General features: G+C 41.8%; 2 protein-coding genes across 6 annotated transcripts in view; one reads left to right on the top strand and one right to left on the bottom strand.

The window, feature by feature from the left end:
- YME1L1 (YME1 like 1 ATPase) overlaps positions 1–2,208 on the bottom strand; it is a 45,319-nt gene extending 43,111 nt beyond the window's left edge. The window contains exon 1 of one of the 3 annotated variants that reach the window (XM_030798888.1): positions 1,114–2,208. Coding sequence is in view for 1 of the 3 variants with exons in the window: in XM_003269388.4 (XP_003269436.2) it covers positions 1,114–1,146 (33 nt within the window). In the remaining 2 variants the exon portion in view is untranslated. The remainder of the gene's footprint in view (positions 1–1,113) is intronic. The other 2 variants (XM_003269388.4, XM_030798887.1) reach the window with 2 other exon arrangements.
- Positions 2,208–24,714, top strand: part of MASTL (microtubule associated serine/threonine kinase like) — a 34,509-nt gene continuing 12,002 nt past the window's right edge. For all 3 annotated transcript variants that reach the window (XM_030798885.1, XM_012502766.2, XM_030798884.1), the window contains exons 1-9: positions 2,208–2,545; positions 7,636–7,773; positions 8,702–8,841; positions 10,168–10,256; positions 14,142–14,248; positions 14,467–14,617; positions 16,175–16,347; positions 18,900–20,036; positions 22,320–22,458. In XM_030798885.1, the coding sequence (XP_030654745.1) occupies positions 2,360–2,545; positions 7,636–7,773; positions 8,702–8,841; positions 10,168–10,256; positions 14,142–14,248; positions 14,467–14,617; positions 16,175–16,347; positions 18,900–20,036; positions 22,320–22,458 (2,260 nt within the window). In that variant the 5' untranslated portion in view covers positions 2,208–2,359. The remainder of the gene's footprint in view (positions 2,546–7,635; positions 7,774–8,701; positions 8,842–10,167; positions 10,257–14,141; positions 14,249–14,466; positions 14,618–16,174; positions 16,348–18,899; positions 20,037–22,319; positions 22,459–24,714) is intronic.

The following is a 24,714-nucleotide window of genomic DNA, read 5'->3' as shown; positions in this document are numbered from 1 at the left end:
TTATTTTTGTTCCTCCAACCTGCTAAACCCTTTCCTAACTCAGGACCTCCAGGTATTTTTCTGTATGCCTGTGATCCCTGTTCACTCTTCACCTTGCTAAGTCCTACTCATATTTACTTCATATCAATATTAAGAGAAGATTACACAATTGCTTTGCTCACCTGGTACATAACTGATGCCCAATAACAAGTAGCTGCTTCAGTTTGTTAGCCAGTACTAGCACAAAAAATTAAAAATTCTTAAAATGAGGGGGAGTAAAAGTTACACAAAGGAACACAATCATATGCTTAAACCAAGAACCTGAACCTAAGTGTCGATTTTCTTAAAAATTATGTTTTAAAAAAACTCAATGTTTTAAAAACTATTTCTTTGCAAAACTGTAGGAACTCTCAAAAAAATCTATTAAAATGTTACCATCAAAAAAAGAGACTGGAATGAAGCAAGAATAAAACATTGTCACAAGTGATTGCCCAAGAGCGTAATGAAAACCCTTGAAATCATTTTTCTCTTCACTACCTTTTGTTTTACAAAACGATGAGGATGAGGCTGAATCAAAATTTTAACTGCAAACAGTTTACGACTCGGAAATACACATATTTCTCTGGTCAGAAAGAGAAAAAAAAACTTGCATGGCTGGCCATCCGAATTATTATACCATGTTTGGGTTAAATTTAAATTCCATTTAAAAGGAAATAATGAGCAGGGGATAGGGGCTGTGAACGCTAAAGCCACTGGAAAGTCGGAAGAAAAGGGAACATTACCCGCTCCCTTTAATGTATGGTAGAGACATTTCTCCACCCCAGAACGCCGGACACTGAACAATGCCAGACGGATTCTCTAGCAGAAATTCCACGCAATCAGTTCGGTAAGCCAGGGTCTCTCTCCATCACGCTCACATCCCGCCTCTGCCCTCAACAGCTTCATCGTCAGCCCTGAAGTCTCGGGCCCACTCTCAGCGCCGTCCCCTGATCCACTCCTCAATCCTGGGACTCGAATTGAGTACATCACTTCTTTTCTAGAGTCCCTTCTGAGAAATCGCTTCCATGAGCGCAATTTGCAAACAGCCACGGGCAGAGCGGGAGGAAAAAAAAATGGGCTGAATGCCGGACTTACCTGGGGTTGCACCGTGCTCGACAAGGAAAACATCTCCTGCGGGCCCTCAGCGACCTCACCCGCCTGCCGAAACTGTGCCCCTCTGTCCACGGCCCGGCGGGGAGGCGCCGAGCCCTTCTTTCTTCCTTTTTCTCCGACCCGTCGCCCCTCACTCCTCCCAGAAACGGAAAATGGCCTCCCCTTCCTACAGCGACTGCAACGACAGACAATCCGCCCCGGAAAGCGAGGCCCTAACTCAACAGTACTTCCGGGGCAAGTGAGCGCCCACAAGGCCAAGTTCCTGCGCGTTCTTTCCCGCGGAAGTAGTTGACATTTACAAGGAACAGCGTCCCGAAAGGTCTTTAGCTGTTTTTTAAGGGGGAACAGCCTTTACCCTCTTTGGACTTTTTCTTTGTTTTTTTTTTTTGGAGATGGAGTTTCGTTCCTTCGCCCAGGCTGGAGTGCAGTGGCGCGATCTCGGCTCACTGCAACCTCTGCCCCCCGGGTTCAAGCGATTCTCCTGCCTCAGTCTCCCGAGTAGCTGGGATTACAGGTGCCCGCCACCACGCCTGGCTGATTTCCTCTTAAGACTTTCTACAGCTTTCTTATGAAATCTTCTGACTGGGCCTTGAGCGATAAGGTCTTTTGCTACAATTTAGTGCTCTTTTTCTCACACTAAATCGAAAACTCTCCCTGTTGGTCCTGATCTGTTTCAGTCAGGCAAATTACATCCTGCGAAAACGTCAGATGACAGGGGAGGCCACTCGCTTCCTGCTCATTCAGTTTCGACGCTTTCTGTGCTTTCATTAGCTTCCAGACCTCAGCCCTGGCCTTCGCTTTACTGTACAGTCAGAACTGGTTTCTACGCCTCGCGAGGGTGGGAGGTCGTGTATGGGAGGAGGACCGCTTCCCACCAGCCTCGTTGGGAAGCCAGGAGAAATCTCTTCAAATCCTGCGATTCAGAGTCAAGTCCTAGTCGTCCTTTTTCTGGTCGGCCCAGAACTGTTTGTGTCTCCTCCCTCATGAGGAATGATGTCAGTCGGGCCGCGGTCGCCGCCCACGAAGAGTGTAAGGCTTCGAAGTAGGGGCTTTCCCGACGCCCCCTTCCTCCGCGTCTGCGTAGGGGAGGTGACGAGGGCGGCGCGCGGCGGCGCGGTGACGTCACGGCCGGGCGCGGCGTGGGCGGAGCCTCACTTTGAACCCAGTTGGCGGGAGTGGCTGCTCTCCGAGGGGCCGTGGCCGCGGGACTGCTGTAGGCTGTCCAGCGATGGAGCCCACCGCGGGAAGCAAGAAGGAGGCTGGAGGAGGCGCGGCGACCGAGGAGGGCGTGAATAGGATCCCAGTGCCAAAACCGCCCTCCATTGAGGAATTCAGCATAGTGAAGCCCATTAGCCGGGGCGCCTTCGGGAAAGTGTATCTGGGGCAGAAAGGCGGCAAATTGTATGCAGTAAAGGTAGGAAGTCAAGGAGTAGCAAGGAAGGGCTTAGGCCCTTCGGCCCTCCTTCCTGCCCCACCGGCTTGGGCAGGCCCCGGGGCTGCTGGAGCGAGGAGTCTGGGTGGCCTGGCTTGCTGAAGCCTCCAGAGCCCTGCGAGCTGACTTCTTTTTGGGGCGACATCAGCGGTCGGGTCGGGTGTCTCGCCTCTGTTCCACCCTTCCCTCCATATCTCGGATGCCCAGTGAGAACAGCAAAGTTTGATTCTCTTCTCCCTGCCCAGCGTTAGCAAATGAAACTGAGGCCAAAGGCAAAGGGACTTGACCGAGGTGATTACATCGGCCTTAGTACAACAGGCACTTAAGGCCAAAGCCGTGATTCATGGTCTCACCCTGGCTTGAGTTAGGTTTCTGGTTTTTTTTTTTTTTTTTTTTTTTGAGACGGAGTCTTGCTCTGTTTCCTAGGCTGGAGTGCAGTTGCGCAATCTCGACTCACTGCAAGCTCCGCCCCCCGGGTTCACGCGATTCCCCTGCCTAAGCCTCCCGAGTAGCTGGGACTACAGGCGCCCGCCACCACGCCCGGCTGATTTTTGTATTTTTAGTAGAGACAAGGTTTCACCGTGTTAGTTAGGATGGTCTCGATCCCCTGACCCCGTGATCCGCCCGCCTCAGCCTCCCAAAGTGCTGGGATTACAGGCGTGAGCCACCGCGCCCGGCGAGTTAGGTTTCTAAATCCAAAAGGTTTTTAGTAATTAGTGGTTTTGTTTACCTTGTTTGTTTGCTTTTACGTGCATAATCGCCGAAATTTTTCTACCACCGAAGAGTGATTAATTTGTAGGCACTGATAACTTTTTACATTTGACTCTTAACCAGGAGAAAGATGTACTATTTTCTGAGAAGTCTTTAATAATTTTTATTTTAAGACAGTCTTTCTCTGTCGCCCAGGCTGGAGTGCTGTGGTGCAATCTTGGCTCCCTGCAACCTCTGCCTCCTGGGTTCAAGCGATTCTCCTGTCTCAGCCTCCCGAGTAGCTGGGATTACAGGCGTGCGCCACCACGCCTGGCTGATTTTTGTATTTTTTTTTTAGCCGAGATTGAGTTTCGACAGGTTGTTTTCGCTATGTTGGCCAGGCTGGTCTGGAGCTCCTGAACTCAAGTGATCCACCCACATCGGCCTCCCAGAGTGCTGGGATTACAGGTGTGAGTCACCGCGCCCAGCCCTGTTATGAATTTTTTTTTTTTTTTTTTTTTTGAGATGGAGTTTCACAGTGACGTGATCTCAGCTCACTGCAACCTCCACTTCCCGGGTTCAAGCGATTCTCCTGCCTCAGCCTCCTGAGTAGTTGGGATTCCCGCTACCACGCTGGGCTAATTTTTTGTATTTTCAGTAGAGACGGGGTTTCACCATTTTGGGCAGGCTGGTCTCAAACTCCTGACCTCAGGTGATCTGCTCGCCTCAGCCTCCCAAAGCGCTGGGATTACAGGCATGAGCCATCGTGCCCGGCATTATGAAACTTTTAAGTGTTAGTATTACCTATTCGTTTGATGTATCTTCTGGATCCCTTTTACTCATTTGGCCTTTGCCAGGATTAAGTTGGGAATATTCATTAAATTAGTAACTGTCATTTCCAGGTTGTATTCTAGGTTTGCGGTTTGATGGAGATTAATTTCCGACCTGTTGTATAACCAAAAGGTCTCATTAAATGAGCCCATTGTTTTCTCTTCAAATCTTCCATTGTGAAATCTAGAATGCACTTTTATTTAAAGAGTAGGTTGAAATATGTCCTAAGCCGATCCTTTGTCCATGCAGCCGTGTGTATAATTCTAAAAACATTCAACATGTATCTTGAAGCTGTTCTGTCCATTCTTGGTATTCATCCATTCCCGTGGTTTCACATTACTCACATTAGGGCACTGAGTGAAGGCGGTAAAGGAAATGAGAAACTAGCAACTCGTCAGTGGGATTTCAGTTTCTTATTGGACATTGTCAAGTGAATATCCAGCACACACGTCCAAATCGTACTTGCGTAACCTTAACTCATCCTTTCCACCTAACTGCCTAAATTCTGAACCGCCTGTATTCCTTCTCTCCATTTAAAAGCACCTTCATCCCTGTCCTTCAGACTAGAAACCTGAATGACTTTATTTCATCTCTGTGTATCTCTCAGTGTTCCTGTCAATTCCATCTTAGTCCTTCTCTTTATCCGTTTCCATTCCCAAGTCCCTGTCGAAGTACAGACTTTTACTTTTCCCCCTATTTATTTAATTATAAAGGTACAGGCTGGGTGCGGTGGCTCACCCCTGTAATCCCAGCACTTTGGGAGGCGAAGGCAGGTGGATCACCTGAGGTCAGGAGTTTGAGACCAGCTGGCCAACATGGTGAAACCCCGTCTCTACTAAAAATATAAAAAATTAGCCAGGCGTGCTGGTGCGCATCTGTAATCCCAGCTACTCAGTAGGCTAAGGCAGGAGAATCACTTGAACTCGGGAAGCAGAGGTTGCAGTGAGCTGAGATCACACCAATGTACTCCAGCCTGGGTGACACAGCCGGACTCTGTCTCAAAAAAAAAAAAAAAAAAAAATGGCCAGGCACGGTGGCCCACGCCTGTAATCCCAGCACTTTGAGAGGCTGAGGCAGACGGATCACCTGAGGTCAGGAGTTTGAGACCAGCCTGGCCAACGTGGTGAAACCTTGTCTTTACTAAAAATACAAAAATTAGCCAGATAGTGGTGCGCGCCTGTAATCCCAGGTACTCGGGAGGCTGAGGCAGGAGAATCACTTGAATTTGGGAGGTGGAGGTTACGGTGAGCCAAGATCACACCACTGCACTCCAGCCTAGGAGACAGGGTGATACTCCATCTCAAAAAAAAAGGTACAATTCAGTCGTTTTAGTAAATTAGATAGTTGTCTAACCATCACCACAATCCAATTTTAGAATATTTCCATTGCTGTAAGACCTCTTCTGCTCATCTGCAGTGCCTATTCCATTAACACCCCCAGCCCCAGATAACCACTAATCTACTTTCTGTCTCTATAGGTTGGCCATTTCTGGACATTTCATATAAATGAAATCATACAATAAGCAGTCTGCATCTGGTTTTTTTCAGTTGACATGACATTTTTGCAGTTCATCATGCCTTCATTTCCATACATAGTCTGTTGGAATAGCCTCCTAACTGGAATCATTATCTTTGTTTTTTCATTCATTTCTTACACTGTGACATGTAAACTCAAGTTCAAACTTCTTAGAAAAGCAGTCATTTTCCCAGTTCTGGCTCTGTATTTCCACTGTATCTTCCTCATACCCTGTCTTTTAGCCTCAGCAGACAATTGGCTAGTCCCTCAATGCTGTGTATTTTCTTGCTTCTGTGCTTATGTTTATGCTGGTTCCTTCTTGTTGCCCAGGCTGGAGTGCAATGACGTGATCTCAGCTCACTGCAACCTCCGCCTCCCAGGTTCCAGCAATTCTCCTGCCTCAGCCTCCCGAGTAGCTGAGATTACAGGCATGCACCACCACACCTGGCTAATTTTGTATTTTTATTAGAGACGGGGTTTCTCCATGTTGATTAGGCTGGTCTCAAACTCCTGACCTCAGGTGATCTGCCCGCCTCGGCCCCCCAAAGTGCCGGGATTACAGGTGTGAGCCACCGTGCCCGGCCTTAAGCTGGCTCCTTTTTAAGTGCTTTTCTTCCACCCTTTTCTGCTCTTCTCCACCTGTCTTATTCATGTATTAAGATTCATCTTAGCTCCCCTTCAAACCTTCCCTGATCTTTGAGAACTGAAAGATCTCATTGAATTGGTTACTTTATATGTTCCTGAGATTTTTACTTTTCCTTCTACAGTACTTAGTCATGATCAGTTGAAATGAAAACACCAATCCATGTGTTCAGTCAGTATTTGCTTAGCACCCACCCTCTTTGTGTCTAGGAACTGGACAACAATGGGGAACAAAACAAACATGCCCTCATAGACAGTGGAATAATAGGAAAAATCATGTTACCAGCTTGCTTTGTCAGTTTCCCTCAGTTTTCTTAAAGAAAGGAGTTAAGGCAGGAATTTATCATGTACTAATGATTTTATTAAGTACTCGAATAAATCTTTGAAAGAAATATGCCTTGTTTTTCTTATAGCAGTCCTGAGAATTGATCCCAGTGTTACTGACTATTCAGTTTAGTGCTCCAACTTTATTTGTATTTATTTATTTATTTATTTTTAATTTTTCTTAGTGCTCCAACTTTAATAGTTCTGTTTCTGTACAGATTACCTTGAAACTTGAAAAGAGTAACTAGTTTTCTGTACGAGAGCATTTGGGACTGTTAAATTTCAGTAGTTCTAATCATTCCAACTTAAGATTTTTTTTTTTCTAGGCAAAATTCCGACATTATTCCTCTTTCTGATTCTATCCCCATCTATCAAAGAATCAGAAGTTAAAAAAAAAAAAATTAAGTAGTTACTCCACGCCCAGGTGCTAGTTATCTGTGGGCTTATGAGGAATGTAACTATCTTTTGACTTTGTTATCAGAACAGTGGAACAGAATTTTTTTTCTATTAATATGTAGGGCAGTCTGGGAATATTTAATTTTTTTTCCTTCTCAAAAGAGATTATGACACTTCTGCCATTTAATACCAAGATAAGCAATTCTATCTTGAAGATTTTTTTTTTAAACCGTCTTAACTATTTTTTTTACATGGTTTCCTGATAGCAGTGTGAGGTCCACGTGACATCTGTATGTGTTCTCTCTGCCAGCATTTTCATGATGGCAACTTTGAAACCTGAGATCACTCTGTAATTTAAAAAAAAAGGCAGGGAGCTGTGGCTCCCACGTGTAATGCCAGCACTTTGACAGGGGTATTGCTTGAGGCTCATTTTAGGCCAGCCTGGGCAATGTAGTGAGACCTTGTCTCTATAACAAAATAAAAAAGTAGCCAGATGTAGTCATGTGTGCCAGTAGTCCCAGGTACTTGGGAGGCTGAGGTGGGAGGATAACTTGAGCCTGGGAAATCAAGGCTGCAATAAGCCTTGATCATGCCACTGCACTCTGCCTGGGCAAGAGAATGAGACTGTCTCAAAATAAAATAACATGATATCACTTTTATTTTATCTATTACAGGTTGTTAAAAAAGCAGACATGATCAACAAAAATATGACTCATCAGGTCCAAGCTGAGAGAGATGCACTGGCACTAAGCAAAAGCCCATTCATTGTCCATTTGTATTATTCACTGCAGTCTGCAAACAATGTCTACTTGGTGAGTAAATAATTTTTATGTTGTTTCTTTATCCATTCAGCAGTCATTGAACCTAGTGATTTAAGAGAACCATGTCTCAGTTCAGAGTACTTGCATTTGAATTCTGGCTGCACTCACTACCTTGGCAAATTTACCTGTTATATTAGTTAGAGTTCTCCAAAGAAAAAGAACCAATAGGATATATGCATAGGGTGCGTGTGTATGTGTATGTATATGTACATAGAGAGACAGGCCAGGGGCCATGGCTCACACCTGTAATTCAGGCACTTCAAGAGGCTGAGACAGGAGGATCACTTGAGGCCAAGAATTCAAGACCAACTTGGGGAACATAATGAGACTCCATCTCTACAAAAAAATTAATAAAAATTAGCTGGGCATGGTGGTATGCAGCTAGCTAATAGAGATACCACTGCACGTAACTGCACCCCAGCCTGAGATAGAGTCTTCCTCTGTTGCCCAGGCTAGACTGCAGTGGCACAATCTTGGCCACTCTGCGCCTCCTGGGTTCAAGCAATTCTCGTGCCTCAACCTCCCAAGTAGCTGAGATTACAGGCCCAGCTAATTTTTTGTATAAATTAGCTGCCACCAGGCCCAGCTAATTTTTTGTATTTTTAGTAGAGATGGGGTTTCGCTATGTTGGCCAGGCTAGTCTCGAACTCCTGGCCTCAAGTGATCTGCCCATTTTGGCCTCCCAAAGTGCTGAGATTATAGGCGTGAGTCACGGTGCCCAGCCTAAACAGTTTAATTTTTAATTAAAAACTGTATGGCAACATGAAAAAACCTAGTATTAATGTATTACGAGTAATAGCAAGAAAAGGTAGTTTCATTACAGAGCCACACCAAATATTGTAACTGTAATGCCCAAATACTGGATTTTTAAAGTAATCATATTGTTTTTATTTCACAATATTAAATTCTTTTTTGAAAGGTAATGGAATATCTTATTGGGGGAGATGTCAAATCTCTCCTACATATATATGGTTATTTTGATGAAGAGATGGCTGTGAAATATATTTCTGAAGTAGCACTGGCTCTAGACTACCTTCACAGACATGGAATCATCCACAGGTAAAGACTGACTTCTCCAAATTATTACTTACAAATTCAAGTAATCAAATTACATATTTGAGTCTCAAATATTCACGGTAACCACTTGCACTTATTTCCAGATTATCTAAAGTTTACTAGTATCTTGTATTCATTTAGAAATTAACTCTTCTTTTATCTCCCTGTTTTTTAAAATATATTGCTTTGAACATGAGTATAGCATGTATTTATTTATTTTTGTATTTATTTACATATTTATTTTTTTCTTTGTTGAGACAGGGTCTCACTTTGTCACCCAGGTTGTGGAGTGCAGTGGCTTGATCTTGGCTCACTGCAGCCTTGACCTCTGGGGCTCAAGCAATACCCCTGCCTTAGCCTCCCAAGTATCTGGGACTAAAGGCATATGCCATTACTCTTGGCTTTTTTTTGTTGTTGTTTTTTTGTAGAGACAAGGTTCCCAGGCTGCTCTTTAACTCCTGGGCTCAAGGAATCCTCCCACCTCAGCCTCCCAAAATGCTACAATTACAGGCATGAGCTACCACGCCCCACTAAGTATGGCATTTTATGTGAAGAGTATTGAATCCTTTCCGCTCCTCTGCATTATACAAAAGTGGTATATTTTGTAGTCCAACTGATTTACAATGTTTTTCTCTATGCAAAGAAAGTCAGATTAAGTGACTTATTAAGTCTCAATCTTACCTTCCTTTAAGAAGGTAAATGTAGGCCAGGTGTGGTGGCTCATGCCTATAATCCCAACACTTTGGGAGGCTGAGGCGGGCAGATCACTTGAGGTAGGGAGTTTGAGACCAGCCTGGACAACATGGTGAAACCCTATCTCTGCTAAAAATACAAAAATTAGCCGAGTGTGGTGGTGGGTGCCTGTAATCCCAGCTACTCGGGAGGCTGAGACAGGAGAATTGCTTGAACCCAGAAGGCGGAGGTTGCAGTGAGCCGAGATTGTGCCATTGCACTCCAGCCTGGGTGACAAGAGTAAAACTCCATCTCAAAAAAAAAAAGAAAAGAAAAAAAAGAAGTAAAATGTAAATTTGAACTGGCTTGAGGTTGATTTTATCTAATAAGGTTTCTTTATTTTAATGGAATATCTAACCAATGATACCAAAGATAATCTAGTATTAATTTATCTTTTTTGTAGATTCTGATAAACAGTACAAAAAATGTTTTGCTTTTGAGAGATGTTTTCTGTATTTTTCAAAGCCATCAATGAGTATCTTTATTTTGGAGGAAATAAATAGGGTTTGCCTCCTTTGTAACTCTTTTTTTCTGGAAATTCTAACATTAAAACTAGCCCTTTTTTGGTTATCTAATATTTGCCTTTTGTGTGTGCAGGGACTTGAAACCGGACAATATGCTTATTTCTAATGAGGGTCATATTAAACTGACGGATTTTGGCCTTTCAAAAGTTACTTTGAATAGAGGTAAGAAAAATATCAAGTAAGTACTTTTTTAAAACATCCAACAGGCCAGGCACGGTGGCTCACGCCTGTAATCCCAGTACTTTGGGAGGCCAAGGCGGGCAGATCACCTGAGGTCAGGAGTTAGAGACCAGCCTAGCTAATGTGGCAAAACCCCATCTCTACTAAAAATATAAAAATTAGCTGGGCATGGTAGCACACGCCTGTAATCCCAGCTACTAAGGAGGCTGAGGCAGGGAGAATCACTTGAACCCAGGAGGTGGAGGTTACAGTGAGCCAAGATCCCACCATTGCACTCCAGACTGCGAAACAGAATGGAACTCCGTCTCAAAAAAAAAAGTCCAACTAAAAATAAATATAAAAAATAAAAAAATGAAAAGTCTAACAAATTATAGAGACTACATTTCATTAACTTCCACTGTTTTCTTTGTTAGTTTACACTAAATAAAATTTGTTATTTATCCCAGAATAGGCTAGAAAGGTATAATGGGTTCTTTTTTCCACTGAAGATGAAAAATAGGAGTGATTATTCTTGGCTATTCAGAGGTCCTTGAAGGTCCTTTGATCTTCACAAAGGAACTCACAATTTCTGTTCTTCTGACTTTTATCCCTAGTGAAATTGATTCTTACCAATGAAGCATCAGTAAAATGACCAGAATAACTATAACATGATGAAAGGTTAATAACTGAAAACGTATTCAAATATACACGGCCACCACCAAGACCTTGATCAACAAAAGGACAAGGAAAATGAATACACAGTTAACACATACATGTATATATGAGACTGTGTTCTTTTCACTAGTAGTAATTAAATAAATGCTAATATAAAAAAGAGTAAATGAACCATCCTACACTATTAAACGGGCAAAGAAAGGAATACCGATGGTCCAGTTAATAATACTACCAAAAAAGCATACTAATATTTTTCTGGGGGCATTGTAAATTAGCATAGTGCTTTCTGGAGGAAATCTGCCAATATGTTTTTAAATATAAAAGGTTTTAATTCTCTTTGATCTAGTGGCTTATGCTTTGGAATTTATTCTAAGGAAATTGTTCAAATGAACGAAATATACATAAATGAAATCACTTGCAGCAGCATTGTTTCTAATAGGGAGAAACTAGAAATTACTTAAGTTCATCATAGAAACATGGATAAATGATTGACTATCAACTCAGAAACATTGTATTCTTGGCTGGGTGCGGTGACTCATGCCTGTAATCTCAGCACTCTGGGAGGCTGAGGCAGGTAGATCACTTGAGGTTGAGGTCAGGAGTTCTAGACTAGCCTGGCCAACCTGATGAAACCCCATCTCTACTGAAAATACAAAAATCAGCTGGGCATGGTGTCATGTGCCTGTAGTCCCAGCTACTCAGGAGGCTGAGGCAGGAGAATTGCTTAAACCTGGGAGGCAGAGGTTGCCGAGAGCCGAGATCTCGACACTGCACTCTAGGCTGGGGGACAGAGCGAGACTCCATCTCGAAAAAAAAAGAAAAATATTGTATTCTCTATTAGAAAGGGTAGATGGATGGGAAAGTATTAATAATGAAAATAACCAGAAATTGGACTTAAAAACTCTGGAATTATAACTATTAATATTTGAAAATATATGCAGATCTGCAATTCTTCATGTGGAAGTACAAAGTTCAACAGCTATGAACACCCAAAACTTTTTACTAAGTTTGGTAAAATCTGATCTATGCTGATGTAGGGGTATTTATAGTCTTTTGTTTGTTTGTTTGTTTGTTTAGGGATGGGGTTTTTGCTCTGTTGCCCAGGCTGGAGTGCAATGTCGTGATCTCGACTCACTACAACATCCACCTCCCAGGTTCAAGCAGTTCTCCTGCCTCAGCTTTCTGAGTAGCTGGGATTATAGGTGCCCGCAACCACACCCAGCTAATTTTTGTATTTTTAGTAGAGACACAGTTTCACCATGTTGGCCAGGCTGGTCTCGAGCTCCTGACCTCAGGTCGTTCACCCGCCTCAGCCTCCCAAAGTGCTAGGATTACAGGCATGAGCCACCGTGTCCGGCCAGGGGTATTTATAGTCTGTTGATCCCAGTTCATGTGATTATTCATATGATTTGCCACTAGGGATATTTCATAATATGCAGTATATTTGCCACATTACTTTTCTAAAATCTAAACATTTTTGAATTGTGATTTCAAAGAAATCTGACTTTGAAATCTTATTTTGAAATCTGATTCTAAGGATTTCAGATAAGCTATTGGAAAATATCACAAATGACAAAAATTTTGCATTAAGATAAAATTGTTGACAAATTTAAGTCACTTTGTATATCACAAGGGTCTAATTTTAATAAAACTTTTTGTAAAATATCATATATGTGTATTATTATTATCACTTCATCAATGTGAGGCATAAATGACATTTGTTGTTAAAACTTTCAGTATACTTTCATTTATTTATTTATTTGTTATTTTTTTTTCTTTGAGACAGCGTCTCGCTTTGTTGCCCCGGCTGGAGTGCTGGAGTGCAGTGGCACAATTTCAGCTCACTGCAAGCTCCACCTCCTGGGTTCACGCCATTCTCCTGCCTCAGCCTCCTGAGTAGCTGGGACTACAGGCGCCCGCCACCACGCCCGGCTAATTTTTTGTATTTTTAGTAGAGATGGGGTTTCACCGTGTTAGCCAGGATGGTCTCTGTCTCCTGACCTTGTGATCCACCCGCCCTGGCCTCCCAAAGTGTTGGGATTACAGGCGTGAACCACCGCGCCCAGCCTATTCATTCATTTATTTATTTATTTTGAGAGAGAGCCTTGCTCTGTCACCCAGGCTGGAGTACAGAGTACAGTGGCATGATCTCAGCTCACTACAACCTCTGCCTCCCAGGCTCAGGCGATTCTCATGCCTCGGCCTTCCGAGTAGCTGGGACTACAGGCATGAGCCACCACGCCAGCTAATTTTAAAAAGTCCTATATCATATAAGAACATTAGAGTTCTGGGATTATTTTTTGTTTGTTTAAAAGACAGGGTCTCACTGTATTACCCAGGCTGGAGTGCAGTGATGTGATCATAGCTCACTGTAGCCTTGAACTCCTGGGAAAAGCAATTCTCCCACCTCAGCCTCCCCAGTAGCTGGGACTACAGGTGCTTGCCACAATGCCCAGCTAGTTTTTAAATTGTAGATATAGGTCTCACTATGTTGCCTAAGCTGGTTTCGAACTCCTGGGCTCATGGGATCCTCTCCATTTGGCTTCCCAAAGTGCTAGGATTACAGATGTGAGCCACCGTGCCTGGATAAGAACATTAGACTTCTCTTACCATTTTTTATATCTAAGTGGAATAGTATAGTATTATGTGTCAGTGTTGAATTATTTTAAAATATTATGCACTGAAACATGCTAATAATCTGGGTCAGTTTCTGTCTTGACCTAGGCTTAAACATATTAGCTAACATGAGGGGCCCAAAATTAATATTGATTCCATACCATCTCCTTATTTATTTATTTAGTTTTTGAGATAGAGTTTTTCTCTGTTGCCCTGGTTGGAGTGCAGTAGCGCGATCTCGGCTCACTGCAACCTCCGCTTCCCGTGTTCAAGTGGTTCTCCTGCCTCAGCCTCCCGAGTACCTGAGATTACAGGCGCCCACCACCACGACCAGCTAATTTTTGTACTTTTAGTAGAGACAGTGTTTCACCATGTTGGCCAGGCTGGTCTTGAACTCCTGACCTCAAGTGATCCATCTGCCTCAGCCTCCCAAAGTGCTGGCATTACAGGCGTGAGCCACCGCACCCAGCCACTGTCTCCTTTTTTAATATTTGGTTTACAAAAAATTATTTTGTTGCCATATACATAACATTCATTTTTAGTCAATGGGAGGTAAAGGTTTCAAATACATTTATATACTTTTCTTTGCATACATAGATATTAATATGATGGATATCCTTACAACACCATCAATGGCGAAACCTAGACAAGATTATTCAAGAACCCCAGGACAAGTGTTATCGCTCATCAGCTCATTGGGATTTGTAAGTAGTTGAGAAGAAAATTAACATGACATACCCTTTCATGATCACCACTTAAAATTTAAAATCACATTTAAAAAAAAAGATCAAAATAGATTTAAATATCAAGCATTTGGATTTACTTTAACAGTTTGTCTGCTTAGGTGGTATGACAGTCTATGTACTTAGGTGGTGTTTTGGGGAAGGTAAACCTGTTGTTTTTATTTTTCTCTTTTTAATAGAACACACCAATTGCAGAAAAAAATCAAGACTCTGCAAACATCCTTTCAGCCTGTCTGTCTGAAACATCACAGCTTTCTCAAGGACTGGTATGCCCTATGTCTGTAGATCAAAAGGACACTACTCCTTATTCTAGCAAATTACTAAAATCATGTGAGTATAAAAGAAAAGGTAGGCCAGGCGCAGAGGCTTACGCCTGTAATGCCACCACATTGGGAGGCTGAGGCAGGATTTCTTTCTTTTTGAGACAGAGTCTTACTCTGTCATCCAGGCTGGAGTGCAGTGGCGCGATCTCGGCGGCTCATTGCAACCCAGGAGTTCAAGACCAGCCTGGGCAACAAAGTGAGACTTCATCTCTACAAAAATTAGCTGGGCATGTTGGTGCACACTTGTGATCCCAGCTACATTGGAGGCTGAGGCAGGAGGATCTCTTGAGCCCAGGAGGTTGAGGCTGCAGTGAGCCTTAATAGCGCCATTGCACTCCAGCCTTGGTGACAGAGTGAGACCCTTCCTCAAAAAAACAAAAAATGCCCCAAAATTCAAAACATTTTGAGTACCAACATGACACCCAGCACTTTGGGAGGCTGAGGCGGGCGGATCACTTAAGGTCAGGAATTCGAGACCAGCCTGGCCAACATGGTAAAACCCTGTCTTTACTAAAAATACAAAAATTAGCTGGTCATGGTGGGGGGCACCTGTAATCCCACCTACTCAGGAGGCTGAGGCAGGAGAATTGCTTGAACGCAGGAGGCGGAGGCTGCAGTGAGCTGAGATCATGCCACTGTACTCTAGCCTGGGTGACAGTGAGACTCTGTCTCAAAACAAACAAGCAATTTACCATTATTTATTTGCTTTATCCAGTAGTATTTTTTAAAAATCCCTTATAAGTGTGTATAATTCACATTTGTAAGCGCATAAACCTCAGTGTTACAATAAATACAAGTTGAATTAAATACAAGTGTTAAATACAAGTTGAATTGCGTAAATATAGTCATATTCTAACCTTATAGCACATCTGGATATACCACATCAATAATGTTCGTTTGTCAGGAATGGGTTCAAATTGGATGATAGATACTCCAAATTGATTTGCTCCTAGTTCTACATTAATTTGGTGGCTCACACCTGTAAGTACAGTACTTTGGGAGGCTGAGGCAAGAGGATCACTTGAACCCAGGAGTTTGAGACCAGCATGGGCAATATAGTGAGACCCCCATCTCTAGAAAAAATTAAAAGTGTTAGCCAGATTTGGTGGTCCTCACCACTCAGGAGGCTGAGATGAGAGTATCGCTTGAGCCCAGGAGGTCAAGGCTGCAATGAGAGTAATCATACCACTGCACTCTAGCCTGAATGACAGAGGGAGATCCTGCCATGAATTAGTCAATCGACCATTCCCTTGTTCTTATTCTTTACTGAATGAACATTAAGGGGATTTTGTTTGGTTCTAACTTTCAGAGCAGTACTTGTAGCTAAACATAGTGGGATATGTTTAGATATATTAATAGTATATGTATCTAAACATAATGAGAAGCATGCCAGCTGTTCTTGTGGAGTAGATAGTGTTTACAAAGAAATAGTTCTGATATGTAATTCTTAATACATATTAATATGTAATTCTTAATACTTTGCTTAATGATATGTAAAGATTCAGGTTCAGTAAGGAACTAAGAAAGCTGTAACATAGAATTCAATATTGTCTCTTCTCTATAGGTCTTGAAACAGTTGCCTCCAACCCAGGAATGCCTGTGAAGTGTCTAACTTCTAATCTACTCCAGTCTAGGAAAAGGCTGGCCACATCCAGTGCCAGTAGTCAATCCCACACCTTCATATCCAGTGCGGAATCAGAATGCCACAGCAGTCCCAAATGGGAAAAAGATTGCCAGGTTTGAGGGACATTTATCTTAATGAAAATCAATTATGTATGTCAAATGAATGATAGAAATCCTTTTCATATAAATTCCATAAAGAAATGAAATTGTTACATGAATGGCAGTCATAGTATTAATCAGAAATTCATTTTCCTACACATTCTGTCAAATTCTTTTGAAATATTTCATTTCTCATTCAATTGTGACATTGTTCTTGCTTGATTATATAATGAGATTCTTGCAGTAAATTGATAATAAATGCTTGGCTTCTGTGTATCTAGGTGGACCTCACTTGTTTTTAGAAGTCCTTCCCATGATACAGACATTGGCTTGTTGGTTTTGTTTTATGTTGTTTTTAACCTATATCATTTAAAAACTCATATTACCTCCTTCTATACTGTTTCCTGTCAGTTTCTTGTTTAATGGAATGGTAACTCTTCTGGATCAGAAATAACTCTTAGACCAGAAAGGTAATGTGAGTGTGCCCTTAAAATGTCTATTCTAAGGATATTGCTTGCCAAATGAATGGATTTACTTAAAGTCACTTTACTTAACTTACATATTGTTTTTGCCTTTTTAAACAGTTATTAGAGCTAAGAGATATTAAAGGTGGTAGGAACTAAAATTTAAAATCATAATAAGGTTTCCTTCATAGAATGCTGATGAAATAATGATAGATTAGGATAACACTAATATCCAAAGAATAAACCATTTATTTGCTAAAATAATTTTGATTCTATTTGCTGCTTATTCTCAGCAATAGAATTTTATTGTTATTGGATATTTGTATTTTATAAGCAAGATCAAATTAACGTTTAACTAAGGCAGATTTTCTTAATCTTTTTTCCTTCTCTCTTTATAAAGTAAAGGTAGTATATGCTGCAAGATAAACAGATTTCCATTCCTAGTACTATTATTGCACTCCTTTCCTATTGAAGAAAACATATTGTTTTCTATTTCATATTATACACAGCTTTACCATCCTCCCACTTCTGCATCCCTGAGGGATGCACCGAAGGGATTATAGTGGTGCTTCTCAAGTTATGATCAGAGGAATGATAAGGCACCCTCTGAAAAACCTTACACTGATGCCCACATGCATCATTTTCTGTGCTTACAGATCAGTGAGATATAATTCAAGAATATCCTTTTTTAGGCCAGGCGTGGTGGCTCATGCCTGTAATCCCAGCAATTTGAGAGTCTAAAGCGGGTAGATCACCTGAGGTCAGGAGTTTGAGACCAGCCTGGCCAACATGGCAAAACCCTGTCTCTACTAAAAATACAAAAATTAACTGGGTGTGGTGGAGGGCGCCTGTAATCCCAGCTACTCAGGAGGCTGAGGCAGGAGAATTGCTTGAACCTGGGAGGCAGAGGTTGCAGTGAGCAGACATCGTGCCTCCAGACTGGGCAACAAGAGCAAAACTCCATCTTCAAGAAAAAAAATCCTTTTTGCTTGTGACTAAATGCTCATTATTATTACTAAGTTAATGATAGTTAATAAAGTTTACTATTCATTACACATCAAAAATAAGCACTATTAGAGTTTACTGAAGACTCACTCTACTTGACTAATCTTGTAAAAATCTTGATCACCAAGCACCAATTTGCAATATTATATACAAAGCCGAGTACCCACAAATACACACAGATAGTTGGAATTCAGAAAAAAACATATCATTATTAATGCATTATCAGTTGATCTTGTTGACAATGGATTTTAATTTCTGCTCTTTGGGGTTTGTAATTATTAATTACCATTAATGTCACTTCATCCTTACCAGCTTGGTTTTTTAATACTTATATGAAGTGATATATATTTACACTGACACTATTTTAGGTCTATAATTTTTCATTGACTAAATTTGAAGCCCTGTGCATTTTGCAGTTCAAAACAGAATCATCCAGGCCAGGTGTGGTAGCTTACGACTGTAATCCTAGCACTTTGGGAGGCCTAGGCAGGTGGATCACCTGAGGTCAGGAGTTTGAGACTAGCCTGGCCAACATAGTGAAACCCCATCTCCACTTAAAAAAAAAAATGCAAAAATTAGCCAGGCGTGGTGGTGTGCCCCTGTAATCCCAGCTACTTGGGAGGCTGAGGTGGGAGAATTGCTTGAACCTAGGAGGCGGAGGCTGCAGTGAGCTGAGATCGCACCACTGCACTTCACCCTGGGCGACAGCAAGACCCTGTTTCAAAAAAAAAAAAAAACCAGAATCATCCATATACCTATTGCAAAATAGATATGTACATAATGCAGCCTTACCCCCAAGTGTGCCTGAATATGTTGCCTGTTAATTTGTCCTGTTTAAGTAACCTGTGATATATGATCAAAATAAGTATTATAGAATAATTTATTTAAATTTTAGACCGTTTCATTCAGAATAATGTATATAAGCTTATAATTGCTTACATTGCTTTTTAATTCTCTTGTTTATTTTTTCCATTCGAAAGTGGGAACAGGTAGCATAATAGTTTATGGGGTCATTTATCCTACCTTAGTGGACCATAGTTAAAAGGTCAAAGGATCTCAGCTTTATATAACTAAAACAAATATTTTTTTCCCCCTTAGGAAAGTGACGAAGCATTGGGCCCAACAATGACGAGTTGGAATGCAGTTGAAAAGTTATGCGCAAAATCTGCAAATGCCATTGAGACGAAAGGTTTCAATAAAAAGGATCTGGAGTTAGCTCTTTCTCCCATTCATAATAGCAGTGCCCTTCCCACCACTGGACGCTCTTGTGTAAACCTTGCTAAAAAATGCTTCTCTGGGGAAGTTTCTTGGGAAGCAGTAGAACTGGATGTAAATAATATAAATATGGACACTGACACAAGTCAGTTAGGTTTCCATCAGTCAAATCAGTGGGCTGTGGATTCTGGTGGGATATCTGAAGAGCACCTTGGGAAAAGAAGTTTAAAAAGAAATTTTGAGTTGGTTGACTCCAGTCCTTGTAAAAAAATTATACAGAATAAAAAAACTTGTGTAGAATATAAGCATAACGAAATGACAGACTGTTATACAAATCAAAATACAGGCTTAACAGTTGAAGTGCAGGACCTTAAGCTATCAGTGCACAAAAGTCAACAAAATGACTGTGCTAATAAGGAGAACATTGTCAATTCTTTTACTGATAAACAACAAACACCAGAAAAATTACCTATACCAATGATAGCAAAAAACCTTATGTGTGAACTCGATGAAGACTGTGAAAAGAATAGTAAGAGGGACTACTTAAGTTCTAGTTTTCTATGTTCTGATGATGATAGAGCTAAAAATATTTCTATGAACTCTGATTCATCTTTTCCTGGAATTTCTATAATGGAAAGTCCATTAGAAAGTCAGCCCTTAGATCCAGATAGAAGCATCAAAGAATCCTCTTTTGAAGAATCAAATATTGAAGATCCACTTATTGTATCACCAGATTGCCAAGAAAAGACCTCACCAAAAGGTGACAAGAACTCTGCTGTACAAGAGAGTAGCCAAAAAATGTTAGGCCCTCCTTTGGAGGTGCTGAAAACATTAGCCTCTAAAAGAAATGCTGTTGCTTTTCGAAGTTTTAACAGTCATATTAATGCATCTAATAACTCAGAACCATCCAGAATGAACATGACTTCTTTAGATGCAATGGATATTTCGTGTGCCTACAGTGGTTCATATCCCATGGCTGTAACCCCTACTCAAAAAAGAAGATCCTGTATGCCACATCAGGTATATTTATAACTTTCTAACACTTTGTTTTTTGGATTTTAGAAAAACTATGAAGACAGACATTTGCCTCTAAGCTAGACTATGCGGTATTAATCATATAGTTTTGTTCTTCTTGTTGAGAATCTATGGGCTGTTGGAAGTTTTCACCCAGAAAGGTAAAGCTGGTAGAAATCATGTTTATTATTTTTAGCTGTAATGCCTCCTTCCATTTGTGCAGTTTTATGTACTTTTCTAAGAAAATACAATCACATATTTTCACTTGATCCCCACAGTACTATTAGTTACAAAATTATTATTATTATTATTATTATTATTATTATTGAGACAGTCTCGTTCTTTTGCCCAGGCTGGAGTGCAGTAGTGTGATCTTGGCTCATTGCACACTTCACCCCCAGGTTCAAGCAATTCTCCTGCCTCAGCCTCCCAAGTAGCTGGGATTATAGGGGCCCACCACCACACCTGGCTAATTTTTGTATTTTTAGTAGAGTCAGAGTTTCACCATGTTGCCCAGGCTGATCTCAAACTCGTGACCTCAAGCAATCCGCCCACCTCAGCCTCTCAAAGTGCTAGGATTACAGGTGTGAGCCACTGCACCCGGCCAGAGATAATTTAAGTCCACTCTACCTTACTGCCTTCTAAGGACATATTTAGATGATCTCTTCTTTTTTTTTTTTTTTTTGAGAAGGAGTCTTGCTCTTTCACCCAGGCTGGAGTGCAGTGGCGCAATCTCGGCTCACTGCAGGCCCCGCCCCCCAGGGTTCACGCCATTTTCCTGCCTCAGCCTCCCGTGTAGCTGGGACTACAGGCGCCCACCTCGCCTGGCTAATTTTTTGTATTTTTAGTAGAGACGGGGTTTCACCGTGTTAGCCAGGATGGTCTTGATCTCCTGACCTTGTGATTCGCCTGCCTCGGCCTCCCAAAGTGCTGGAATTACAGGCGTGAGCCACCGCGCCCAGCCGATGATCTCTTCTTAACAGAATAAAAGTTGAAAAATATATGTTTCTTTTTTTTTGGGACAAAGTCTTGCTCTGTCACCAGGCTGGAGTGCAGTGGCACGATCTTGGCTCGCTGCAACCTCTGCCTCCTGGGTTCAAGTGATTCTCCTGCCTCAGCCTCCTGAGTAGCTAGGACTACAGGCGTGTGCCACCATGCCTGGCTAATTTTTGTATTTTTAGTAGAGATGGGGTTTCACCACGTTGGCCAGGATGGTCTCGATCTCTTGACCTTGTGATCTGCCTGCCTTGGCCTCCCAAAGTGCTGGTATTACAGGCGTGAGCCACCATGCCCGGCAAAAAATATATGTTTCAAAGCTTATTCTGTATATTCTAAACCTTTACCAACCCAAAGTTTTACTTTTTTTCTTCCTTTGGGAAAACATCATAACATAAAAAGTGTAACCCCTGAATTTATGTTTTGAAACTTGAGTTTTCTACCCAAGACTTACTATTAAATGACTTAGAAGTCCCTTAACCTCAGACCTGCAATTTTTCCAAATGTCTGTAAAGGATAATGGCACCTGTCCTGCTGGTCTTACAAAGTTGTTGTGAATGCCAGGCGTGGTGGCTCACACCACCTTTGGGAGGCCAAGGTGGGAGGATCACCTGAGGTCAGGAGATCGAGACTAGCCTGACCAACATGGAGAAACCCCGTCTCTACTAAAAATACAAAATTAGCCAGGCATGGTGGTGCATGCCTGTAATCCCAGCTACTTGGGAGGCTGAGGCAGGAAAATTCCTTGAACCTGGGAGGCGGAGGTTGTGGTGAGCCGAGATCGCACCATTGCACTGCAGCCTGGGCAACAAGAGTGAAACTCCATCTCAAAAAAAAAAGTTGTTGTGAAATAACAAATTATCCTAAAAAATTTAAAATGCTATTTAGTACAAGAGGTTATATGTAGTTCTGTCTTTTGTGTTGTCTTAATCATTTGTTAGCCATAGCCTTCCTCAGTGGCTCTTCTTAAGCTTGTACTAGTCCGTGTTATCAGTTTTCTTGCAGATTTTTTCACTGAACATTTTTCTTGCAGATTTTTTTATTGTTTCTTATCTAGATCTTATTGGAATAATCAATGTTGTCTAAGATTTTGAACTTCACTAGATAAAAGGACTTTTTCATAATTATAACTAATTATGCATTCATTTTCAAAACTTACCAAAAATTTGAATACATCTTTTACGCTTAGTAGCCTATGAGCTAGTTATCTGGCTTGTGTGTTTCACCATTTTCTATTCAGTGTAAAAGGAATTAAGATATTTGTTATCTCTTAAACCCTTTTTGAATTAGCAGACCCCAAATCAGATCAAGTTGGGAACTCCATACCGAACTCCGAAGAGTGTGAGAAGAGGGGCAGTCCCCGTTGATGATGGGCGAATTCTAGGAACCCCAGACTACCTTGCACCCGAGCTGTTACTAGGCAGGGCCCATGGTAAGGCATGCATGTCTTGAGTTTTTGAAGTGTTATCTATCACTACATTATCTTTCAAGGTTAAATTTTAAAAAATTTCTTCAGTACTTACATTACCTAAAGTAAAAGAAAATGAACTCATCTAGTGTATGTATATACATATATATATATATATATATATATGGCATTTGTCATAGGAAAATAAACTAGCAGTGGCCATGGCTGTCCCACTCTCTGAATGTAAAAGACCAGATGCTGGAGTACATGTAGTCATTTGACCTTTGCCTTCTGGTTCAGTCTCAATGTTCCAGAGAAGCCCCACCTGCCACTCTTGATATTATCTTATCTCTTTTATTTATTTTATTTTTTAATTTTTTTAATTTTTTTTATTTTTTGAGACAGAGTTTCTCTTTTGTCACCCAGGCTGGAGTGCAATGGTGCCATCTCGGCTCACTGCAATCTCTGCCTCCCAGTTTCAAGTGATTATCCGGCATTAGCCTCCTGAGTAGCTGGGATTACAGGCATCCACCATCATGCCCGCCTAATTTTTGTATTTTTAGTAGAGACAGTTTTGCCATGTTGGCCAGACTGGTCTTTAACTCCTGACCTCAGATGATCCACCCACCTTGGCCTCCCAAAGTGCTGGGATTACAGGCGTGAGCCACCGTACCTGGCCTATCTTACCTCTTAATGTTTCTTCAGGTTGGATGGAGTTTGGGCTCGGGACCACAATGTTGGGTCTAAATTTCTGTTCAGTCTTCAGAAGCCTATTCCTGTTTAGAACTTATTCTCAATTATATCCTTACCAGAAGAGTCAAGCCAGAAATGAACCATCATCCTTCAAAACAGAACATAAGTATAGAAAGATAGGGCTGGGCACGGTGGCTCACGCCTGTAATCCTAGCACTTCAGGAGGCCAAGGGAGGTGGATCATCTGAGGCCAGGAGTTCGAGACCAAGCTGGCTAACATGGTGAAACTTCATCTCTACTAAAAACACAAAAATTAGCTGGGCATGGTGGTGCATGCCTGTAATCCCAGCTATTCGGGAGGCTGGGGCATGAGAATTGCTTGAACCTGGGAGGCCAAGGTTGCAGTGAGCCGAGATCGCGCCACTACACTCGAGCCTGGGCAACACAGCAAGACTCTGTCTCAAAAATAAATAAATAAAAAAAATATAAAAAGATGACATTTTCACCTATCTTCTTTTCTTCCCTTTCTCTCTCTGAAAATTGTTCCTGCATTCTGAAATGAACTGTATTCATTTTCCTAGGGATACTATAGGACAAACTGGGTGTCTCAAACCAATAAAAATTCATTGTTTCACAGTTCTGGAAGCTAGAGGTCCAAAATCAGGTGTCACAGGGCTATACTCCCCCTGAAACCTGCAGGGAAATCCTTCTTTGCCTCTTGCTGGCTTCCGGTGGTTTGCTGGCAATCCTCAGTGTTCCTTGACTTGAAGATGCCTCATTCCAGTTCTCCCTCTTTCTGTGATGGTGTTCTCCCTGTGTCTCTATCATCACAGGGCTGGCTTCTGAGAAGGACATCAGTCATTAGGAGCCCATCTTAGTCCAGTATGACCTCATCTTAACCTAATTAATCATATTTGCAAAAACCCATTTCCAAATAGGGTCACATTCTTAGGTACAGGTTAGGACTTAAACATAGCTTTTTTGGGAGGGACACTGTTCAACCCATAACATGAGCCTCTTCTACATGTTGATGTTACTTACTTCTCTCTTCTTTGAGCTCTTTTCATGATCATCTGTTTCATCCTCCCCACCCCACCTCTCACACCCTCTCTTCTGTTTCTATTTCCTTGCCGGCTTTTATCCTCAGCCTGAAAATAAGTTTCCACCCTTGTCTCCCCATCATTGCCTAACTTCTCAAAGGTTTCCTCTTTCTTTGATTATTTTGTTCTGGTAACTTGATCATCATCTCACTATTTAACCGAAAATTCTTTTATTTATTATTTATTTATTTATTTAGAGATGGAGTTTCGCTCTTGTTGCCCAGGCTGGAGTGCAATGGCACGATCTCAGCTCACTGCAACCTCTGTCTCCCGGGTTCAAGTGATTCTCCTGCCTCAGCCTCCCGAGTAGCTGGGATTACAGGCATGCGCCACCATGCCCGGCTAATTTTGTATTTTTAGTAGAGATAGGGTTTCCCCATGTTGGTCAGGCTGGTCTTGAACTCCCGACCTCAGGTGATCTGCCTGCCTTGGTCTTCCGAAGTGCTGGGATTATAGGCATGAGCCACGGCGCCCAGCCAAACTGAAA

This window comes from Nomascus leucogenys, chromosome 18 (assembly GCF_006542625.1).
Source record: "Nomascus leucogenys isolate Asia chromosome 18, Asia_NLE_v1, whole genome shotgun sequence".
NCBI classification, from domain to species: Eukaryota; Metazoa; Chordata; class Mammalia; order Primates; family Hylobatidae; genus Nomascus; species Nomascus leucogenys.
The sequence above is the reverse complement of the archived record's forward strand: the minus strand, read 5'-3'. Positions and strand labels throughout refer to the sequence as shown.